A 23,723-nucleotide genomic window follows, 5' to 3' on the forward strand; every position below is an offset into this window, starting at 1 on the left:
CACACCAAGGGCCCCGCCTGGCCGTGGCCCCCTGCTGCGGTTTTGCAGCACTGGGGCTGAACCCCGGTGCTCTGCCACTGAGCTGCTCCCAGCCCTGTTTATTCTCACTTTTCTTCTGAGACAGGGTTTCACTAAGTTGCCAGGTTTGGCCCCAAATGTGATCCTCCTACAGCAGCCTGCCAAGTCACTGGGACAACAGTGACACTGTGACACACTTTAAATACAAAGGTACCAGTAGATAGGAAGCAAGATTGAAAAAAGAAAAAGAAAATACATACCTTGCAAATTAAAGACAGCTGTATGGAAGACTGGATAGCTCAGTGGAGAGGGCTTGTGCTGCACCCCAGCACCACAGAGACAGACAGACAGACACACGCAGTAAACAGAGGCCAGCACGGCTCTACAGTTTCTCCAGAGGAGAAGGGCTGTTTCGTAACGACAGGAGACAGATCTCTCTGACCCATGGAAGGGAAGGTGCTCTCAGTGCAGCAGAGCCAGCGGCCGCAGGAGTGGAGAGGCCGGCTGGCGGGTCGAAGGCGCTCTCGGCACCTCGGGACACAGAGGGCAGCCCATCTGGACATCCGAGGAGCACCGACGCCTTCGGAGCCCTCCAAGGGACACGATGGCAGCGCCCGCGTCTGCTCCTGGCTACCGGTGCACACGCCCTCAGCACCTGCACACACACCACACTCGCACTGGGAATGGGATTCATGTGATGCCTCAGCAGGAACGGAAGGAAGGAATGGGACAAAAGTGCCCGGGATGGTGCCGGGCCCAGCAGACCCTCCAGAACGAGGGCTTGGCCCCGACTTTGCCCCGAGGCGCCTGGGCCACTTCCACCCCTCTTCTCATTGGTGGCCGCTGGAAAGGACTTGGCCCCCAGGCGAGGGAGGTGAGCAGGGTGGCTGGGTCCCTGCAGCAGTGAGGGGCAGTGAGCATCCTGGACAGTCCAGGCCTGGGCAGAACCATGGCCAGTCCCTCATCTACCACCCAGAGCCAGCCAGGCGCAGTGCACAGACCTGTGGGACTGCTGAGGGCTCGAGTCAGGCAGAAGGTGGCACCCCAAGGGCAGCCGAGGGCGTTGCTTCCACAGCCAGCAGGGGACCAGGGGACAGGCATCAGAAGACCTGGGCAGCAGCACCCAGGCAGGCACCCTGACACCGGGCAGGAGCCCCAATGCCCGGGCAGACACCAGACGCCTAGGCAGAAGCCCCTGATGCCCACACTGGAGCTCAACACCCAGGCAGGAGCCCAGGGCTGAAGGCTGCGTGCCCAGGCAGCTCCTGAGCTCCCACGGGGCGCCGGGTCAGCAGGAGTGCTCAGGTCTGAGTACCTCTGCACTCGGGGACTGTGGGAAGCGGTGTCTTACTGGACAAGGGAGTAGTACTGCTGGGTCAGGTCGCTCCACTCGGCCTCGGAGAGGTCCTCTGTGCTGCTCTCTGACACGTCGATGTCCTCATGCTCCAGCTGACCCAGGTAGGCCTGGCACACCTTGCACGCTGTGTCCACCAGCTGCCCCGAGAGGCTCCTGAACTTCTCGTCAGCATTCTCAGGATCTGAAACCCAAGCACAGGTGCTGCGGTGTCCCACACCAAGGGGACAGCACTGCCACAGAGCTCCTCTGGGTGCCTCCACAGCGACGCCGCTTCTGGGCGGGGACTCCCCTCTGCTCTGTGTGCACTCGCTCCCCTCTGCGCACACCCTGCAACCAGACAGCTCTCCGGGCAGCTAGGAGGTACTCCTTGCAGACTCTCACGGAGTGTGACGTGACCTCTCTGGGCTCCCGTGGGTGCTCCCCCAGCACCCAGGGCTTTTCGGACCACTGCACAGGTGACCTCCGAGGCTCCCCGTGCCCGTCCCTCACCCAGCACCGCCTCCTTCTGAACCCCACACCTGGGACCACTGTTGAACCCCAGGGAGCACAGGGTGAAAGCGAGTCTTGGGCAGCCTCAGGGATATGGGTACTGGACTGAGAACAACCACCGGCTGCCCAGCTGTGGGGTGGGGCAAGGACAGGTGAGTGGGAGTGGCCAGCAGGGAGCCTGCAGTGTGTAAAAGCAGCAGGGGACTCAGGACTCACTTACAGGGACTGGCGCCAAGGAGCAGCAGTGAGGCCACACCGCCCTGTCCAGCTACTCTGCAGGGGGAGCACTGAGTGTGTGCGGCAGCCGCACGGATGACTGCAGGCACTTAGAGTCCTTCCTTTTAATTTTTTTTTTTTTTGCACATGGACACAATACCCTTATTTTATTTATTCATGATTTACTTAAATTTTTGTTGTAGATGGACACCATACCTTCATTTTATCTATTTTATTTCTGATTTATTTAATATTTTTCTTGTAGATGGACACGATACCTTATTTTATCTCTTTGTAGGTGGTGCTGAGGATGGAACCCAGGGCCGCACACGTGCCAGGCAGGCGCTCCCCCACTGAGCCACAGCCCTGCCCTGAAATCCACTGAGCAGAAATTCACAGATGGCGTGAAGCAGTTTAAGGGGGAGGGCGGCACTTCTGGATTCAACACGGGAGGAGACGGGTCCAACTCCATTCTCACAAGGAAAGCTGAGCACGGGAAAGATCAAAGCTCTTCTTGGATCCCTCAGAGAAGTGAGGTCAGAGGCAAACACCCACCCCCGGGGCCGGAGATATGGAGAGGCAACACAGAGACCCCAGGCTGACTGGGAAGCCCACATCACAGTGATAAACTGTCGGTGCAACACAGCCTACAGAGATGGAGGGGACGTGAGGAGGAACAAGGAGCAGGGCCGCAAGCAGGGAGAGCCACAGCTCAGAGAGGCTGGCCACACACACAGGAGAGGCCAACCACAGGGTCCACACACGTGGAAACGAGACCTGCCCACGGAGTCCACACTTAGACGTCAAGGGTCTGATGCACTGAGAGAAAGACAGAGATTTCCAGAGAGGATTAAACAGCAAGACCCAACTCTGTTTTCTGTAAGAACCACAATATAAGGTGTAATAGATCAGAAGTAGAGAGAAAATCTGTGGAATGCAGCAAAAGTAGTGCTTAGACGGAACTCACGCACTGATGCACATATCAGAAAGATCTAAGACTAGTGATCAGAGCTTCCACCTCATAAAATTAGAAAAGAACAAATTCAAGTCAAAGCAAGTCAAAGCAGGAGAAAATAAACAATAAAAAATAGAATAGAAATTAATGAAACTTAAAATGGGAAATCAATAGAAAAAATTCAATGAAACCAAATCCAGCTCTTTGAAAAGAACAATAAAATCAATAAGTCTTTAACCAGGCTGAGGAAAAAAGACAGAAGACACAAGTTACTAACATCAGAAATGAAAGAGGGAATATCACTACAGAGCCCATGGACTTTTAATTAAGTGGACCAGTTCCTCAAAAGACACTCTGCCAAAACTCGCATGAGAATAGACAACCTAAGGGCTGGGGACGTGGAACAGGCTTACCTAGGACACACAATCCCCATATCTGCCCCTATACAAATAGACAATCTGAACAGGCCTTTATCTATTAAAGAAATTGGATCAGTAATTAAAAATCCAAATCAGAAAGAACTAAGCACAGATAGATTCACCAAAGTCTCAGTTAACTATTAGCAAATTGAATCCCACAGTAGAAAAATAATTATGCAAAACCAAGTGGGATTTGTTCCAGGTTATGAAAGCCTGGTTCAACTTTTGAAAATCAAGTCTGGCTGTCACATCTCATGCACATTAGTGCTCCTCGCCCTGTCCCTGGCTTCTCTCCCTACGCCTGCGTACTTGGTGGCAGTCTCCACTTGGATGCTGCGTTGTTTCTAGAGAGAGATAAGGCCCACATCGGAGCCACATGACCACTTCACTTCTACAAGAAGCCTAAAAATCTGAAAATGTCACCCCAAGTTCTGTACTAGGCCTTGCATTCCCTTCAAGTTAACCAAGCCAATCACACCTCAGGAAACCCACCTTAAGCAGTGCTGTGGACCCCAGTAATGGCTTTGCCCAGAGGTGCCCCAGCTCTTGCTCCCCACACACTTATTGCGCACATGTTCTGTGTGAAAAACCCTTGCTTTTGATCTCAAGGCAGACTGCACTCTTCTTTCTAGATCTGTAAGGCACCTAGTCTTTTGCCATTCCATTCTGAATGTCCCTCTATGTGTCACATCTGACTACATTAAGCCTAACTTAAATAATTTAAATATCTCACTTAACAGATCACATCAAGAGGCAAGAAGCTGGAACTGGTGGTGCATGTCTGTAATCCCAGTGGCTTGGGAGGTTGAGGCAGGAGGATCACAAGTTCAAAGTCAGCCTCAGCAACTTAGCGAGGTCCTAAACAACTCAATGAGAACCTGTCTCAAAATAAAAGGGATCTGACTCCATGATTAAGTACCCCAAGTTCAATCCCTGGTACCAAAAAAAAAAGTCTAAAGATCAGATGCAGGAAAATCATTTGACAAAATCCAACACCCACTCATGATAAAAACCCTTGACAAACTAGCAGTGGAGGAGAACTTCTTTAATATGATAAAGAACAGCCACCACAGACGCACAACAGCATCATACTTAATGGTAGGAACTAACAGCAATCCTACAGGGATCAGAACAAGGCCAGGATGTCCTCTCTCACTACTGCTTTCAATACTGTTGGAAATGCTAGATAATGCAATAAGACAAGGAAATAAAAAGTATACAGATTGGAAAAGAAGAAATAAAACTCTTTATTCACTGATAGCATATGGTTGTCTATGTAAAAAATCCAAAACAGACACACACGCTCCTGGAGGAAATGACTTTCTTATGTAACAACAATGAACAATTGGAATTTAAAGTAATGCCACTTACATTAGCAGCCCCCAAATTGAAATATTTAGGTATAAATAAGCCTAAGAAAATATGCATAAGATCTATGTGAGGAAAACTACAAAACTCTGATGAATCATCTCAAAGGACTAAATAAGTGAAGAGTTATTCCACATAGGCTAGTAGGAAAGACTCTTCACAGCTTGGTCTATACACAGTCCCAGCCAAAATCACAGCAAGTTATTTTGTGAAGATTGACAAACTGATTCTGAAGTTATATAGAGAGGCCCAAGACCCAGAATCTGCTTCAACTCAAAATCAAAGGAGAAAAACAAAGCAGGACTAAACCTGGCTGACTTAGCAACTCCTGTGCCTGACAGCACAGTCTCAGAGACAGAGTACACAAATGGATCCAAGAACGGACTAGAGTCCAGAACAGGGCCATGCAGACTCTGTCCTCTGGTCTCCACCAAGGAGCAGATGGAACAACAGGCAAAGACAGTCCTCCACCCAAAGGTGTCCAAACGTAAAAACAAACAAAACCAAATCCAGGCACAGACTGCACACTCTTCACTCAAATTAACTCCAACGGGTTGCAGACTTAGATGTAAAGTGGAAAAGAAACAGAAGAAAATCCAGATGACCTGAGGTCCCAGCACCTTGTCAGGGAGGCCAAAGGCTCCATCCATGAAAGAAGTCGCTGGGAAGTTAGAACCGCTAGATGCAGATGCTCTGCTCTGTGAGAGGCCCTGTCAAGAGGAGGAAAGACAAGTCACCACCTGGAAGAAAAGACCTCCTGGTTTGGTAAAGGAATGGTCCAGAGCAGCAAAGAACTCTTGAAACAGCAAGAAGACAGCAAGCAGCCAGATTTAAAATCGACGGGGATCTGACAGACACATCTGCAAAGATGTAGAGATGGCTAGCAACGCAGGAAAGGATGCTCCACATGCTGTCGCTGGGGGGCTGGAATTAAAACCGTGAGGCTGCAGCCACCCTGAAGCACTGGACATCACCAGAGGCCCTGGGGTGTGCAGCAGGGACCTGCATGCTCAGGCTGGTGGGAACAGAAGGTTGCCGCCACCCAGGGACAAACTCAACACAGTCCTGCCACAATGCTCAGTGATCACGCTCCTCAGCATTTACCCAAACGAGGGGAAGACTCACCACCACAAAACCCACACACAGATGTCCACGGCAGCTTTATCCACGAAGATGCCCTGGGGTGAATGGATAAACAGGCACATCCAGAGTGCCCAGTTATTCAGCCCCTCAGGGAAACAGCCATCAACCCACAGTAGACAGAAGACCCTCAAAGGCCTGCGGCCCAGAGAATGAAGCCAGTGTGCAACAGCTAGGGCCTGTGACTCCGCCTACATGAACTTCAGGAAGGGAAAACCGTGGAGACAGCAAAGGAACCAAGGGGCTGGCCACGCCCACCAGGTGGTCAAGGGAACGCTGGTCACACATCCTGAACCTCCCACCTGGACGGTGCCGATGAGGCACCTGCTCCAACTCGAAGCAGCCCAGTAACATTTCTCTGCTTCCACACTCACCCATAAAAGCCTTCCCCTTATTCATCTTCCAATGAACTGGGACCCCCGAGCCACTGGGGCTGCCGGATTCACAAATCACAGTCTGCTCAAATACACGCATCAAAATGCCAACATGCCAACATTTAACCTTTGACTGTAACAAACCACCACTCTGCGGGGTGACAGTGCTGGGGCAGGACATGGGAGGCCTCTGTGCCTTCTGCACAATTTTACTTTGAAGCTAAAATTTGCTAAAACAAATTTTAAGTGAACAACAAAAACATAACCAGAGTGACCCACTTCTGTCCATAGGCCATGGGGGGCGCTCCTGCTGTGGACCTCTTCAGAATCAGCAGATGTGGCCCTGCGGGCTGTGGTGCCCCTGAGGGATGAGGGTGCCTGGGACCCTGAGTGCCAGTCATGACCTCTCAGGTCCATAGTAAAAACAGGAAAGGCGAGCACAGTGAGACTCACAGATGAACCAGATGCACAGGCCCCTCAGGTCCAGGGCTGCTCAGACCCCAGCACCACAGTGCCACCCAGCTGCCCTCACCTTTCCTGGGACTGGGGTCGCTTTGCCTGGCCTCCTCCCGCCTCCTGGATCTGTTTCTGTTGTAGTTCTGGTGGCTGACGACCCACTTGAGGATGCTGGAAGCCACCGTGCGCCGGAAGTCCTCTGGAAGGACATGGAGGCCTCGTCTGCTGCCCATCTCCAGGACTGGGGACTGGGGTGCAGCGGGCAAGGCCAGGCTCCCTGACACTCTCAGCCAGCAGACCTCACCCTGCAGGGCCCACTTCTCCCTGCAGCTGCCCCGTCCACTCGTGCTTCCTGCTCTTCCCTCCCTGTGCTTCCTCCGTCCTGTCTCAGCCTCCATCCCCACCTGTCTCAGCAAGGGACCAGAGGGATCTTTCGAGAGGCCCCTCTGCTACGGCTCCAGGATACTGAGGTCTCCCAACCACTGTCCCCATCCCAGGGGCTGCCCGGTCCCCTGGACCCTCAGGTGGCTGAGCCCTCTGGCCCAGGGGTCTTGCCTGCACCCACCAGTGTAGATGCAGAACACAGCGGTGGGTCCTGTGGACCCAGGCTTGAGGCCCAGCCCGGCTCTGAGCAGCAGCACAGTGCACAGTGGCCACTTAGCCCAGGTGACAAGCAGGCAGAGTGACTCAGAGTCCATCAGCAGACACCAAGCTCTGCAGCCTCTGTTACCTCCTCCCCCCCACGCTCCCAATATTGCCTGCGGAGATTTCTGGGTCGGTTCTTGCTGAGTGGATGGGGGTCCTTGCCTGGTGGTTCAGGCTTTAGGCAGGTGGGGCGGTAGGTACCCAGGAGGCAGTCCACCACTCACCCAGGAACTCCTGCTTTTCGCTCTCAGTGCAGAGGCTGTAGCAGCGCGGGAAGAAGGAGTCGGGGTTCGCCTGGACGTACCACGGCAGGCTCCTCATGTTCACACACAGCCCGATCTCCAGAGACAGCGGCACGTCAGGGGCCCGCATGGGCAGCCCAGCTGCACCGCACCCGCAAGGCGAGGACTGTTCGTCCACCTGGGACCTATCCTTGGCTTGGACAGTGTGCCCTGAGGAGGGGGCTTCTGCGGCCTCAGGAGCACCCAGTGGCATAGCAAGAGGCACACGGGTGCCCCGGGGCCGGGGGTCGGCTGGGCAGACATCCAGCCACCAGCCACAGGAGGTGGGGCATCCCGGGGTGGAGCCAGAGGTGACCAGGCCCTGTCCAGCCCTGAGGCCAGGGGCCGGCCCGCGTGCTCCGCCCACCGCTGATGCCCCGCCCTCTGGCGCTCCGCCCACCTGCGGGTGCCTGGGGCCCGCACGCTCCACCCACCTTGGTGGTGAAGGAGGCGGTCTTGGCGTAGTGGTTCAGCATCTGGTCGTAGGTGAGACTGTGGTAGTCGACAACGTCCCTCTTGATAGTCCAGAGGAGGTACGGCATCTCGTTCTTTACCAACCTAGACTGGCAAGAAGAGACCTCTGTCATCAGCCGGCACTCGGGTTCCTTCCCACGACAGCGGGACACGCGGAGAGACCAGGAGGGCTGTGACCTGACAGCGCCACCACGCCTTCCATTGTGGCTGGGGCCACTCACTGTCAAGGGCCCCAGGTGGTGGCACGAGGGCATCCGTGACCCAGGTACATGACACCTGCTTATGTGGGGTGAGCGCGATGCTCTGCGACCTCGGAGCACAGTTCTCAGGAAGGAAGCTCCCAGGGCAGGCATAAGCCCTCCACCACCCCTGGGAGGAGGGACCGGGCGGAGGGGAGGCATAGGCAAGGGAGACCCCTGCTGTAGGTGACCTTCTAATGACCAGCAGTGGCATGAGTTTTTAAAATTGTAACCATGCAGAGACAAAAGGAGAGGAAAACATTCTCTAAAATCCTACCCCAGAGATAACCCCTTCTGGGTCAGTTTCTGCAGACAAGCACAAGTGCAGCCCAAGGACATGAGCTGCCCATGGACCCGAGTGCCCGGGCAGGTGCAGGATCCACAGCAAGGTTCCACAATGGCTCTGTTCTCCATTGCTGGGCCTGGGACCTCCTCCCACCCTGCTCTGAGGCCACGCCCCAGACTTTCCGGGTTCACTGGACTCTGGGGCCCTCTTCTTTCCAGGGTCTGACCTCTTCCCACCCTGAGAGAGATGTCCATGGTTTTCGTGCTTGCTTTTGGGTGGAAGACTCATACTAAAGCCTGTTATGAATTCTCTTAGAAGCATAAAAATCCCCAGCAGGATGCAGTAACCACCATGCCCTATGTGGAGCGTCACTGCCAGAGTGGACACCTGCCGCTGCTCCCTGCATGGGTCTTCCATGTGCCACAGGTGGAATGTTTTGTCCCCCAACATTCACACCAGCATCCTCACCCCCACGGTGATAGTTTCAGGTGTGGCCTCTGGGAGGTGATGAGGTCCCTGGGACGGAGCCCTTAAAATGGGATTAGTGCCTGTATAAAAGGACCCTGGAGAGACCCTTCCCATCAAGTAAGGACACAGCAAGGGGTCAGCCACCTACAAACCAGGCAGATAGCACCTGGCCTCAGGCATCCCGCCTCTGGAACTGTGAGACAGCCACCAGTCGGTGGCATGTGTCACAGCGGCCTGAGCTGAGGCCTATAAGTGGTGCATGCCTGACAAAGCCTATGCTGGACACACAGGCCCCAGAGCAGGAGGTGTCTGATCACAGTGGACCACCCTCACATGCGGACCTGTGCCTGTATGAAACAGCCTGGGCTGTGAGTTGCATCTCCCCCCCTTGCTGCCCTGCCACCATGGATGGCCCTGCAAGAAGGCCCCCAGAGGCAGCTCGGGTCTTGGACTGCCAGCCTCCAGAACCTCCACTGCAGCAGGCGACTCGGGCTCTGGTGTCCTTCATGCACACCAGGACAGCACCTGACTGCCACCTGGAGCTGGAGTTAGGCTGAGAGCTCAGAATGGTGTGCTCCCCGGCCATTCCTGGGGTGTCTGGCCTCACCTACCCCCTCTTCTTTCCTTGCAGAGTTGATTTGTGAGTTCTTATAAATACTTATAAATGACCTGGATGATTTCTCAGGTCATCTGCACCACACATACCCCCTCCTGTATTGCAGTTAACTTTTCTGCTCTCCACGGAGGGTCCTCTCCAGAGGAGCCAGGCGGATGCAAGGTGGTGGTACAGCTGCTGCCTGCAGCTGTATTCCTGGACCCCATCTGGCTCTCTGGCCATGCCCCAGGGTCTGGCCTATAGCATAGCCAGCCCACCCCACCCTGGGTCCACAAAAGACCTGTCCCCATCTGCTGTGATCTGGGTCTGTCGTCCCTGCTCTGACACTAGCCAGAGTACACCAAAGAAGATAGCAGCTCAAGAGACCTTGCTGAGGCATGGTCCCCAGGGTCCCTAGGTCAGTGCATGGGCTTACCATCACACTGTGGATGTCCTCCAGCTTCTCCAGGGCCATTTCCTGGTTTTCTTTGACATCAGTGCATTTATTGTCTGCAAACAAAACACACATAAGACACAGTCTGGTGCAGCCGGGCACCTGGCTGCTCCCCCTCCAACATCAGAGTCACCACAGCAGACAGTACAGCCTCCTGCCATTGCCATGGCATGGCACCTACCTAGGGTAGTGCCAGGGTTGGGGCCCCAGGGCTCTGGAGGCCCAGATGTCCCCAGTGGTGAGGGGCAGGGGAGGCAGCCCAGAGGTCCGCATGGTGGAGCCTCAGGATGTGGGCAGTGGGGAGGGCCCCTTCTGGGGCTTGGGGTGGGGGAGAGGTTTGAGCTTGGTTCCACAGTAGGGGACTGTCTGGTGCAGACAAACTGTGCACAGCAGGAGCTGGGCAGAGACAGAGGGTCCAGGGGGGACCAGCCACACTGTGGGTGCCTGAGAACTGGACTGCAGGGGGCTGGGCCAGAGGAGGGCCATCTGGGGTTGGGCCTGGACATGGTGATGCCAAGAAATGACCAGTACTCAGATGGGCTTGCCCAGGGGATGGATGCCTGGGTGGGCACACTGGGAGGTGGTGGACGCAGAGTGAGACCCCAGCCGGAGTGGGTGGGTGTCACCACATGCAGCCTGGCCCTACTGATGAGTGGGCACCCCACCCCCCGCCCACAAAAGCACAGGCCTTTCTGATACTCTACCAGAGACCCCTCCCACTTCGTCCTCCATGTTGGCAAGGGCTTTGGGAAGGAAGTGGAACTTCTTCTCCACCCAGCCCTTCCTCCGCAGAGCGGCCCGGATCACCGGGTAGTGTCCGTAGATGGAGAAAATCTTCTTTTCCTAAGATGGCAGAGCATGTCTGAACAGAAGCATAGAAGAACCAGGGGACTGTCTCCCCACAGGGGAGTTTTCAGAGCAGAACGAGGCAGACTGTGCAGCGGGCAGACCCCACGTCCTGCTCAGAGAGCACAGCAACCTTGGGAGCAGGCAGGGTGTGCCTGCTGGGCCCAAAGGGTTCAAGGGCACGAGGCGTAGTCCCCAGTGTGGGGTGCCGAGAGGTGCTGTCTTCATGAGGCGGGGCCGAGCGGCGGTGGCCAGACCACTGGGGGCTACCCTGGGTCTCTGGGGGTGAGTTAGCTCTCCCACAGTGAGTTGTTATAAAGACCACCTGGCCCCTGGCTCTCTGGCTCCCTCTCTCCCCATGTGTTCTCCCTCCTGTGTGTAGTCCCACCATGATGCCATCTATAGTGATGTGACACACGCCAAAGGGGATCCTCACCAGGGGCTGCACAGAGAGGGCCACCCGAGCTTGGAGTTTCCACCCTCCAATACGTGAGGCAAATAACTTCTTTCCTTGATAAAGTTCCCAATCTTGGGTATTTTGTTATAACAAGAGAAAACAGATTGACAGTCTTGTGGGCACCCCTAAACCAAAGCAGAGGATACAGCCTGGACTCAGTCACTGCCAGGCACAGGGTCAGCGAGGCTGAGGCAGGAAGAGGGGCTGAGTCACACTGAAGGTGACCTGCTGAGCTGAACTCTGCAAAGCGCCTCCTGCGCTGAAGGCAGGCCTCTGACCTACCCTGACCAACAGAGGCCTGCATCAGGGGGGGATGGGATGGCACCAGGACGGTTGGCACCGCTTGGCAAGTGTGGCAGGATTCTGCAATTGTGGTCAGGGTCCGTTGCAGGTTGACTCTGGGTTAGGGAGAAGTCAGGCCCCACTGGGTCCAGGCTCAGGACAGCCCTGCAGCAGCCACAGAGCCGTGCACGCTTCCACAAGCTATGAGGACACCACAGGGAGGGGTTTCTGCTGATGCCTGCGGGAACTCAGAAACAGACCCCAGCCCACCCGCCTGATGTCAGCCTTGAGACCCTGGGCAGACACCTCCAGGCTGCATCCTAGAGACCACAGGATGATCAGCAGGTGCTACTCCATGCAGCTGATCCTGGAACAGGCCATGCAGTGTAAGATCACGGCATGGTCTCCAAAAGGGACCTATGCACCACACGCAGGAGCACACAGCTGAGGAAGCTGTTGCCGGCAGCCCTGAACTGAGCTCCTGTGCCCACCCATGATCAAGTGGCCAGTAGTCCAGCTGCCTTCCACTTGGTAAACCACGCCCAGGCTGTGCAGTGGGCAGGTCGTGTGCGGGAAGCTGACTGCCAGCAGGGAACTGGACAGTGGCGAGAGGGCTCACGCCCTGCAGCTCCACAAGGCCTGGCTGCCCCTGCTCAGTTGTACCGAATAACTTTAGGAAATGGATTCATTCTGGTAAGTAAGCAGAATACAATTTCTAAGAGAACCACAAAAAGACGAAAAGAGTATAAGACTTATACAAGACAGGGACATGCAATAAAAAATATCCTCAGTCTGGGGCGGGGATGTGGCTCAGTGGCAGAGCACTTGCCTGGCATGCACAAAGCTCTGGGTTCCACCTCCAGCAACACACACACACACACACACACACACACACACACACACACACAGAGTAATCAGTTCAAAAGAAGGCACGGGAGGAGAATAATACTGAGCAAACAGGATATGCTGAGCAAATGAAATAGGACAGTAGACATGCCTGCATACACAGCAGCCAGGATTACAGACAAATACACTGCATGCTCTAGTTAAAGGGCAGACTATGTATTTTTGTTTAAAAATCAACTCTGTTGTTTTTACAAGAGATCATTAAAAAAAAATAAACTACAGCTAGATTAGAAAAATAAAGGATATACACATGAGACAACATAGCCTTTGAGATAAGTAAACATTATTAAAGTGAAGAAATAATTTCACATATTTTGAAATATACATTTCTACGCACCTATTATGAGGGCAAGAAATTACATAAAGCAAAAGTGGGCAGACCAACAAAGTAGACAAACCCACAATTACAAAAGGCTATTTTAACATGTTTTTCAGTAAATGATAGAACACAGATTTTTTAAAAAAACAATAAGACCACAGAAGATTTGAACAACTCAAATAACAACTCTACCCTAATGTCTATGAATAGACCACTGTACACTCACTCTCAGACAAAGTAAGAAAATGTTAGGCATAAAGCAAGTCCAGGCATAACTCAATAGAACAACACTATACACCTCACATTCTCAACCACAGAGCAGTCTAGAAAACAAGAACAGCTCAGTCACAGAAAATCCACAGTGCAAACATTAAGAACCCTGCTTTCAGGTAACTCATGGACCAATGAATAAGTAATAACATGAACTATGAAATACTTTGGGCTGAACATCATCAAAAATTTTACAAAATACAGTCTTGGAATATACAGCTAACGCAGTACTCAGAGGAACATTTGTAGCCCTAAATGTGTATATGTTCAATGATTTCAGGAAAAAATATGAAAATTAATGAGCTGTCAGTCTTCTTATATGGGATTCCAGAGAGGTCAGAGGACAGCCACGGAAGGCACAAGAGTGCCCCCGTCGCGGTGGCCAGGACTGGGGGGGAGGGGACACACGCAGGGACTGAAACTTGGCTGCATCCCAGGAGCCCAGCCTACGACACCTTTGCTCCTGACGCCTCAGAAGGGGGCTGGGCTTTTGCTGGTGCCACTGGCCTTTCATGTTCCTGCACTGGCCAGGCCCTCTGGGCAGGAGAACCGGTGCTCAGGCAGCAGCCCCTTCCCTGTCCACTGAGCCTCGCATCCACAGGGTGTCGAATGCGGGGCCGCCTTCCACCTTCCCCATATCCCAAGCCCTACAAGAGTGTGCTGCAGCCCAGCAGATGGCTCCCGCCCTCCCGCAGAGTCGTGTCTCAACCCCAGGCCAGAGCTCCTCTTCTGTGGCCCAAACCCCGCAATGTCACAGGGTCACGGTATCAGCGGGGCGGCGGGTGGTGGTGGTCCCTGGCCCAACACTGGTGCTCCTGTCAGGAAGTGTGCAGGTGGAGCGTGGCCACTCCCGCACAGCAGAGGGCGCTGGTGGCCTCTGTGCAGGGCAGGGAAGTGTCCCCACAGCTAAACCAAAGTGATACTGGCACAGGTCACATGCAGGGCCACCCCAGCCTGACACCCTCCAAATTCCAAAATAAATTCCTGTTTTTAAAAAGCATTCCCTCCCACCTGTCCCAAGGGCATTCACCTTGATGGCCTTTTCTGTCAACTGCCTTGCTATTTTGTATCTGTCCAATCTGGGGGAAGGGGCCAAGGCCTGGGAAACTCCTTGCTTTGAATCTGCAAAAGAGAAGCAGGAGTCAGGGCAGAGGAGGGGATGCCCAGGCTCTGCACCACGCACCCCAGCACAACGGGCACTCGGCTGGGCGTCCCTCTGCCCCACCTCTCAGGGCTAGCCCCACCTGTGTCCACCCGGCCTTACAGACCAGTGCCCAAGCCCTGCAGCCTCACCCCGTTCTGTTCTTCAGCCCCTCTGCTCATCACCTCCTCCCCAGGCTGCCACCTCCTGCCTCCTCACCTCTGTCCCCTCCCCGCCTGCCCCTGGTCCCCTGGCTTGGGGAATCTCCATCCTCTGGATCTTTCAAATGTGTGGCCAGAGGATGAGTGGCACCTCAGCCCCACCCGGGCCAGTGGCCATCCTCCCTCCTGCTCAGAGCATGCTCAAATGACCCTCTCTGCCCTCCAGATGCCCTCCCCGACACCAGCTCCTCTCCTGGTGGCATTGTCTGGCTTAGTATGTCCCCCAAATTCTCAAGTGCTCAGAGGTGAGACTTTCAGGCAACAGTTGGAGCACAAGGGCTCTGACCCCCTCTCCAAGGGTGATGGATGCATCTACTGACAGCTGAGTGGACTACTGGGAGGTGGGACCCTGCTGGAGATGTACTGAGGAGGTGGGACCCAGCTGGAGGAGGTACCGGGAGTTGGGACCCAGCTGGAGGAGGTACCAGGAGGTGGGACCCAGCTGGAGATGTACTGAGGAGGTGGGACCCAGCTGGAGGAGGTACCAGGAAGTGGGACCCTGCTGGAGATGTACTGAGGAGGTGGGACTCTGCTGGAGATGTACTGAGGAGGCGGGATCCAGCTGGAGAAGGTACCAGGAGGTGGGACCCAGCTGGAGGAGGTACCAGGAGGTGGGACCCAGCTGGAGATGTACTGAGGAGGTGGGACCCTGCTGGAGGAGGTACTGGTGGGTCACTAAGGCCATTCCTGGGGACTGGGTCTTGTGCCCAGACATTTTTTCCTCTCTCTCTCTTTCTCTCTCTCTGTCTCTGGTTCCAGGCTGTCATGAGCTGACAGCCTCCTCCACCATACCATTCTGTCATGGATATTCTGCCTCACCTCAGCCCAGAGCAATGGAGCCAGCTGACCATGAACTATACCTCTGAAACTGTACATCTTTCCTCCTCTAAGTTTTTCTTGTGAGTATTTTGGTCACAGTGACAAAAAGCTAACACATGGGTAACTCTCTGACCCTGACTGCCAGGATCCCCACAAGCACACACCCAAAGCTGTAGTGCCCAGGGCCCTCCACTCTGCTGTCCCACCCTCTCCACTTCCCTCCTGGACCCCACATCTGGTGGGCATCCACAGATGCAGCCGAGCTAAGTCCACACACACCCAGACCACCCTGTGGTCCACTGCGAGTCTGCCCTCCAGGCAGCACAGGCATTGGGCTTACCAGTGTTCCCACATGTCCCCAACCCCACGGCAGCCCCACTCTCTCCCAAGCCCTAGTGTGGAGCCCTGGCTTGCAACTGTTCCATCGCACCTATGCCCAGGGCACCTTGTCTAGTCTGGAGACCCTTGAAATGTTTATGTTCCACCAGACCATGCTGACAGCCAAGTGCCCTGGGTGCACAGTCCCTGGCTATTCAAGGAGCTCCCAGGTGGTGCCAGCCCAACCCTGCCCGCGCCCTCCTCTCTTGGTGCTCTCTGTCCACTCCATGCCCGCTGACCAAGCGACTTCATGAAAGCACAAAGCAGTGGGAAGTGAGGGTTGGGTGGGGGGACAGTGCGAGAACCACACGTCCACGTGGAAAAAGTGAGCACTGAGCCGCGCTCAGAAGCGGATGCTGAGCGCAAGCTTCTGGCAGAAGGGCAGGCAGGAAACGTCAGACCCCGCGCAGGCAGTGCTCTGAAAGGCACCCACTGAGCATCAACCTCGGAGCTGGAATCCATGAACGGCACTGATCGAATTAAAACGTCTGCTCCGTTACGAGGAGGAAAACTACACCCAGACCAGGGGAAGTATTCACAACACCCCGGGCCAAGACGGCTGGCTCACAGGGAGGCACGAGGGACCCGGGTGGGGCAGGCAGTCTCACGAAACCGCCTGGAAACACCCCCAGCCGCACTGGGTCGCAAGCCAGCTTTCAGGGGCCAAAAGACCAGCGGGGATGAGGACGTGAACATGACCCTCAGAAATGTGACCTACACACACTCCATGGGTCAAAGAGCTGCGTGGGGCGGGCTGCCTACCTTTGAACTGAGAATGAAGACACCAAAGACCAAATCCTGAGCAACGCACCAAAAGCTGTGTCTACAAAGGAATTTTTAGTTGTATGAGCATCTTACAGAAAATAAAAAAGCTGAACAATGAGTTTAAGTGTCTATCTCAAGCAGGTGGAAAGAACACAACGAAACCCAAAGAAACCATAATAAAAATAATAAAGAGCAGCCGTCAATGAAATGTGTTATTTTAAACATAATAAAGCAGATCAACCAATCCCAAAGTCTGGACTCATAAAATGAATAATGCACTGGCGAGACCGAGTCACAGAGGAGGCGGAGGCAGAGAAAGAGCATAAGAAGCTCCACAGGAGGATGCTCTGCCTTCGCCGCATGGACCTGAAATCTGGGTAAAATGGACGCATTCTGCAGAAAATCCAAATTACCAAACAGACTCAAGAAATGGGAGATACAAAGAACACTGTCTAACACAGAAATTAAATCTTAGTCTTAAAACTGTCCTGGCAGGAATGCTCCAGGCCTGCCAGCCTCAGGGTGAGCCCTGGCGAGCTGCTCCTTTTGGGGCAGACAAGGTCCCGCCTTGTCCATGGGGCCTGGACGCAGCCAGGACAGGCAAGAAAGTGAGGCCGCACACAGAACGACCTGTCTCCACAGGCAGATAAGGGGTGGATCTCGGCCACAGGGGAAAGTAAACAGAGCAGTTCCCCAACAAACAGAGTAAGGAAAAACCAATAGTGGACACAGAAAAGCTGGCATCTAACTGATTTCCGTTCAGGATTAAGAGATCATTAATAAAAATGAATCCCAGTAGATACAGAAAAGTCACTGGGATGAGTTTCCTTTCAGGATCAAACCCCTCAGCTCCCTAGGAAACACGGCTGCCCTGCGCCTAGTGTCTTGGTTTCTCCCTACAGGAGAGACCAGGGCGCTGGAGGAGTGGGGGTGTGGGAGGCCCAGGTGACCTCAGGGTGCTTGAAGACCAGAGGGTGCTGCATGAGCCAGCTGCGACCAGCAGGCATCACAGCCAAAGGCAGCCACCCCCACGTGCTCACTGCACGTGAGTCCAGACTGCACCAGAGCCTCTCAGACACACTGTCGCACCGGAGTCCCTGGGGCTGAGTGCCCAGCGGCCTGGAAAGGCCCTGAAGGAGGCCTGGGGGAGGGAGCCCTTCTTGGTGAGCTGACCAGCCACCCATGTGGGAGGCGTGGCCCGAGGAAACACACAGAATGCTGACCACCTGGGAGAGGCTGGCAGGAGGCCCCCCGGTCCCCTTCCAGCCATAGGGGCAGCTGCACCTCACACCCCTTGGGATCACACCCACCAGAGGGTGGTTCAGGATGACCGCCTGGAGTCTTGTGGGGTCAGCACCGCAGTCCGCCTGTTCCCCTGCCCAGGCCTATGTTCTTCACAACACGTGGATACGACCAAGGGCCCCCAGCCATCCTCCAGAATCCCATCCCTGCACCCGGAGGTCGGCCCCACCTGTCAGGGATGCCGCACCCTCCAGAGCAGCACCAGAGAACACAAGGCTGTGCTCTGCGCCTGGGTGGCCCTGTCTGCTCTTTGATTAAAGCCAGGACAGCAGAGAGAGTGTGGTGCAATGGGGTCTGGTCCCACTCCAGATGCTGGGCAGGACAAAGCACACAGCACCCTGGAGGTGTCCTGGCAAAGGCCCTGGAGCTGCTGGCGTCTCCTCCTGGCCCAGGGCGGGGAAAGGGGCAGGTCAAATCCCAGGAGGCCACTGGCAGGCAAAACCCAGAGTGGGGCTTCCCATGGAACAGACGCCCTTCTGCACAAAAAGCCTGGATCACACAAACACAGGGTGCGGGCCAAATGGGGATCAGACAGGCAGCGAGCGGATTCTGACCAGGGCTAATGAAGTTTTGAAGAAAGTGGGAAATAAGAACGTCTCCTGCGAATCAGATTTTATGAAGGAGCTATTGTTAATTTGAGTGAGTGTGGAAAAAGAATTTGGTTACACAAGTAAACTCACTCTTGGAGATGCACAATAAATGGCTAGATACTAACAGGAACATTAATAAAAATTCAGGGAGACATTTCATAACATTGAAAAGACCAACCAGGCTGGGTGGTGCGGTGGCACCTGTAATCCCAGTGGCTTGGGAGGATAAGGCAGGAAGACAGTAAGTTCAAAACCAGCCTCAGCAACTTAGTGAGGCCCTAAGCAACTTAGCAAGACCCTGCCTCAAACACAAACTCAAAAACAAAACCAGGCTGGGATGCTGCTCAGTGGTAAAGCACCCCTGAGTTCAATCCTTGGTATAAACAAACAAACAGAAGAAGATCAATCTGCTCATCTACTCAGGGAGCTGAGACAGGAGGATTACAAGTTTGAGGCCACCAGCCCTAGCAACTGAATGAGACCCTGTCTCAGAATAAAAGGTAAAAATGTTAGGGGGTGTAGCTCAGTGCTTACCTAGCATGTGCAAGTCCCTGGGTTTAATGCCAGGTACTTTAAAAGAAAGAAAAAAATCAGTTCGTCAGGAAGATACAAAAATTCCAAATGTGTTTACACCTAATAATATAGCTTCAAAATACATAAAAACAAGTAAAAGACAGAAGATCTACAATTGTATGGGGATATTTTAACCTGCTTCAGTAGATGAAAGATTAAGCAAAGGGTTCAAAGAATACAGGAAATCTGGACATGGCGATTAGCTGTCTGGACCTCACCCCATGCAGAGGACATCCGGGGTCCCGGGAGCACTTCCCAGCCAGCTTTCACCACATTCCACAGGGCTGATGAGACAAAGCCTGGATTCTCCATCAACTGCCAAGCAAAGCAGGAAGTGATGACTCTAAGGTGAGGAGACCCATTCCTAAGTCAAGCAGCACACTTTAAAAATGAAACATGAAGGAGAACTCAAATGGAAATTTAAAAGTGCTTTGAAGTCAATGAGAAGGAAAGCACTATACATCAAAGCATTACAATGCAGTTAAATGGGAAGGAGGGGGAAGTCTACAGCTCTAAATGCATGTTTCAGAAACAAAAAACAAATCAGCAGGGCATGGTGGCCCACACCTGTAATCCTAGACTTGGGAGGCTGAGGCAGGAGGATCACAAGTTCAAGGCCAGCCTCAGCAACTTAGCGAGACCCTGTCTCAAAATAAAAAACAAAAAGGGCTGGGATGTGGCTCGGTGATAAAGCACCTTTGGGTTCAATTCCCAGCACCACAAAATAAATAAAAAGTGTTACCCAAGATGAAAACTCGAGGTCTAGAGGGTATTGCACTTCAATCTTTAAAAATATTTGGGGGAAAAACTTTATATAAACCATTTCACTAAATAGGAAACTTTTCAACTCTCTTTATGAGGCCATAATATAATATCAAAACCTGACAAGAACACTATGACAAAAGAATAGGGCATGCCAATGTCTCTCATAAAAACAGGCATGAAAACTTAATGCATTTGTAAATCAAATCCAGTGACAGGAAAAACTGCAACATAGCCCCATGGGGTCTGTTCTAGGAATGAAAAATGGGTTTACTACTTGAAAAGCTGTCAACACAATACACCACATTAACAGTCCAATGGGAGAAAAATACTATCACCTCTGCAGATGGAGAAGAAAGCATGAGATAACATGTGGCAATTGTTCATTTAAAAGTTCCTGCTAAGCCAGCAATAAAAGGAAACTTTACCACCTACAGAACATCATAGTTCCCCCTCAAGTCTGGGGACAAAATGAATGCTAGCCAATGTAATAATGCAAGAAAAGAAGTCATAAATATTGAAAAGATTTGTATAGGAGGGCTGTGTAGGTAGAAACTCTAAATGAATCTATTAGAATTAATAAGTGTTATTTAGTGAGGTCACCAATTCATATGTCAAAGCACTAAAACAGCTGTATTTCCATATACAAAAATGGTTAGAAAATGAAACTAAAAACTACAGAAGCATTTAAAAACATCAAATATCTAGGAGTAAATCTAACAACAGAAGTCCTGCATGTATGCACACTGAAAACTATAAGATGCTGTGGGGAAGAATTAAAGGTCAGATGTTCATGGATTAGAATAGTCAATATTGCTAAGATGTTGATTCTCCCCAAAACTGATCTATAGACTCACTGTAATGATGATTAAATTCTCAGCATGGTTTGTATGTATGTAAATTAGCAATTTGATTCTAGAATTCACATGGCAGTACAGAAGTCCAAGAAAACCTAAGCAATCTTGAAGAACACATCAGAGGACTGAAGCCACCAGACAGTAAGACTTTCATAAAGCCACCGGAGCCAGGCAAGGTGGTGCATGCTTGTAATCCCAGCTACTCTTACGGAAAAGGCAAAAGAATCCAAGTTTGAGGACAGCCTGGGCAACTGAGCAAGACCCTGTCTCAAAATTTTAAAAAGGAAAAGAAAAGAAGAAAGCTACTAGAACCAGAAAGATGGTACAGAGTGAGAATGGCCAGCAAGATCGATGGGACAGAACGGGGATCCGCGACTCGGCGACCCCCGGGGACCTGCTGGGCAGAGGCTGAGTCCTTGGAACAGAATGGGGAACCTGCACCTGGTTGACCCCAGGGGACCTTTCAGGCAGAGGCTGAGTCCCTGTATACAAATGGCAGGGGTGACCCCTGCCTCACTCCTCATGCAACACTCAATCCCAGTGGATTGTGTACCCAAATGGAAAAGTGGAACTATAAAGCTTATAAAAGAAAACTCAAGGTAGTGCTCTCTGGACAATGGAGTAGGCACAGATTCTTAAACAAGACACCAAAGCACCAACTATAGAAGACTGATAAGCAAACACAGTGAAACTAGAAGCTCTGGTTGCTGAAGGAATGGTTTAGTGACCGAAGTGGCCCCACAGATGTGTATGATAGGCTCTGACAAGAACTGGTATCCAGAACACACGGAATTCCCAACAAAACAGCCCAACTTGACAATGGCCAAATCTGGAAGGAAGTCTCCAACAGGGCTTCCGGGAAACGCAGAGGGGGCCTGCACACCCACCAGAGCAACCCAGACATCGCCCTGAGATGGTTGCGGAACACTCTGCACCTTACAAAGCTAAGTGGGCACCCATGTGCCGCACAGATTTTACCCCTAGGACTTCAGGTATTTGCTGACCACCACGACCCCTGACTGGTGAAAGGAAAGTTCAGGGAGGCAGGCAGGGAACATGAGGGGAAGCCCGAGTGCGAGTCCCCACCCTGCCCTACCCAGTGCCTCCCCTGGTGGGCCCTGGGTGAGGCACCTGCGCTCTGAGCACCAGAGACCTTGGCCACCTGCCCACTTAAGGCTGAGGACAGCGGGGACAGCCTGTCTGAGTGCTGCCCGACCCTGGGAAGCAAAGGCGGGTACAGACTATTTGCTTCTCTGCAGTCTCCATCCGACAAGGCAGAGGACAGCCTCTCGCCTGGCTCCATGCTGGCCTCCAGCGGCTCCTCCTTCAGGCCCTTGGACCCTGCAGAGAGAGGGGCACAGGAGCAAGGTCAGCTGGCAGGGCTGGGGTAGGAAGGTCCAGGTAGGGGGACGGGTCAAGGGAACAGGTCTGGGGGGTGAGGAGGCCTGGAGTAGGGGAAACGGGCCAAGGGGCAGGGGAGCAGGTTTGGGAGAGAGTAGGTCTGGGTGCACAGATGGGCGGATGGGTCAGGAGGTGGGAGCACAGATGGAGGTGTCTGGGGTCGGTGACAAGTCTGAGGGTGAGGTCTGGAGATGGGGGGGACGGATCTGGGAGAGAGCAGGTCTGGGGCGGGGCACGGATCTGGGGCGGGAGGACAGAGCTAGGCTGGAGGGACAGGCTGGGATCAGAAAAGGGAGGCACTGAGAGGGCTGCGGGCGAGGATGGGGAGCAGCTCTCCCTGGCGCACGGGTGGGGCAGGCAGCTGCAGGTCAGGGTGGGGAGGTCTGGTTCTGAGCGGAGTCGGCTCGGAGGGAGGGGCGGGGAGGGGCGGGCGGACGGCGCTGCGGGGGCGCCGCTCACCCGGGACCGGCCCCGAGGCCAGCGCCGCGCCCCCGCCCCCCGCCGCGCGTCCCGGCGTCCTGCGGTTGCCCGGGGCGACGGGCCCCGGCGGCGCGGCGCTGTGCGCAGGGCCCCGGCGTTGGCGGCCGGGCCCGGGTCGCGCGGTGCGGCGGCCGGCCCGGGGCGTGGGGCTGCGCGGGCGCGCGGGCGGCGGGGGGCGGCGGGGGCCGCGGCGGCGGCGCGCGGGGGGCGCGGGGGGCGCGCGGGGCGCGGGCTCCGCCGGGTCGCAGTCGGTGGCGCTAAGGCTGGGCTCGGACTGGGGTTCTGGTCCCCGGCTGCTGTCCGAGCAAGCGCGGGGGCGGGGGCCGGGGCGCAGGACCACGCGGGCCATACGTCTGGGGAGGGCCCGCGAGTGGCCGCGACCCCCGCCCGGGTCACGCGCTTTCGCCCCGCGCCAGAGGTCGGGGTCACACAGACCCGCCCTGGCACTTAGCCACCCCGCCAAGTCACAAAGACCCGCGGTCACACCCTGCCCCTCCCGGGTCACCAGCCCAGCCCCTCGCCCGCTTCCCGCCCTTTACCCCCTTGCTGCCCACAGGACGCCCCACCCAGGCCAGAAGTGGGGGCTTCAGGGACGGGTGTGGTGGTGGGGGTCCTTCCCCACGAGCTGCGCACCGCCCTCTCCCTGACCGGGGTGACCCCTCGTGGGTGGTGGTGACGGGGTGGTGGGAACAGGTAGTGCGTCCCACAAGTAGCCTGGAGCTGCCTTGGCGCCCTCAGGGTCATTCTTGGGGGGACTCATCCCGCCCGTGGGCACTTCCCGGTGATTCGCTGGACCAGTCTTCCAGGCCAGGATTGCTTGCCACCCAGGGCCCCGACGGTTCCTTTCTTCTTTGTCCTGCCACCCCAGCATCTTGGGGGCGTTTAGGAGCGACCTGCTGGCTCCATCGGGGCATTCACTGCTGGGGACAGTCCAGAACACAGAAGTTATCTTCATTTGGTTTAAATGCATCTTTAATTTGGGAAGTTCTCCCCTCTATGCTGGGAGGGCAGCTTCTCCTGGGCTGCCCTTCACCTACCAACACCTCTGGTCTGGCCACAGGCCCCACCTCTAGGGGTTACATAAATCAAGGAAGAGATACCAAGGTGCCTTCAGCTCAGC

General features: G+C 54.3%; 1 protein-coding gene across 1 annotated transcript in view; it reads right to left on the reverse strand.

The window, feature by feature from the left end:
• The window catches only part of TTLL8 (tubulin tyrosine ligase like 8), a gene marked incomplete at its 5' end in the record, with an annotated part of 56,821 nt that extends 33,869 nt beyond the window's left edge, over positions 1–22,952 (reverse strand). Inside the window, 9 exons of the mRNA XM_079139934.1 lie at positions 1,370–1,556; positions 6,869–6,991; positions 7,662–7,776; positions 8,153–8,281; positions 10,217–10,290; positions 10,939–11,077; positions 14,345–14,436; positions 21,854–22,063; positions 22,583–22,952. Of these exons, the coding sequence (XP_078996060.1) occupies positions 1,370–1,556; positions 6,869–6,991; positions 7,662–7,776; positions 8,153–8,281; positions 10,217–10,290; positions 10,939–11,077; positions 14,345–14,436; positions 21,854–22,063; positions 22,583–22,952 (1,439 nt within the window). The remainder of the gene's footprint in view (positions 1–1,369; positions 1,557–6,868; positions 6,992–7,661; positions 7,777–8,152; positions 8,282–10,216; positions 10,291–10,938; positions 11,078–14,344; positions 14,437–21,853; positions 22,064–22,582) is intronic.
• Positions 22,953–23,723: the final 771 nt, after the last annotated feature.

This window comes from Sciurus vulgaris, assembly GCF_902686455.1.
Source record: "Sciurus vulgaris genome assembly, chromosome: 5".
NCBI classification, from domain to species: Eukaryota; Metazoa; Chordata; class Mammalia; order Rodentia; family Sciuridae; genus Sciurus; species Sciurus vulgaris.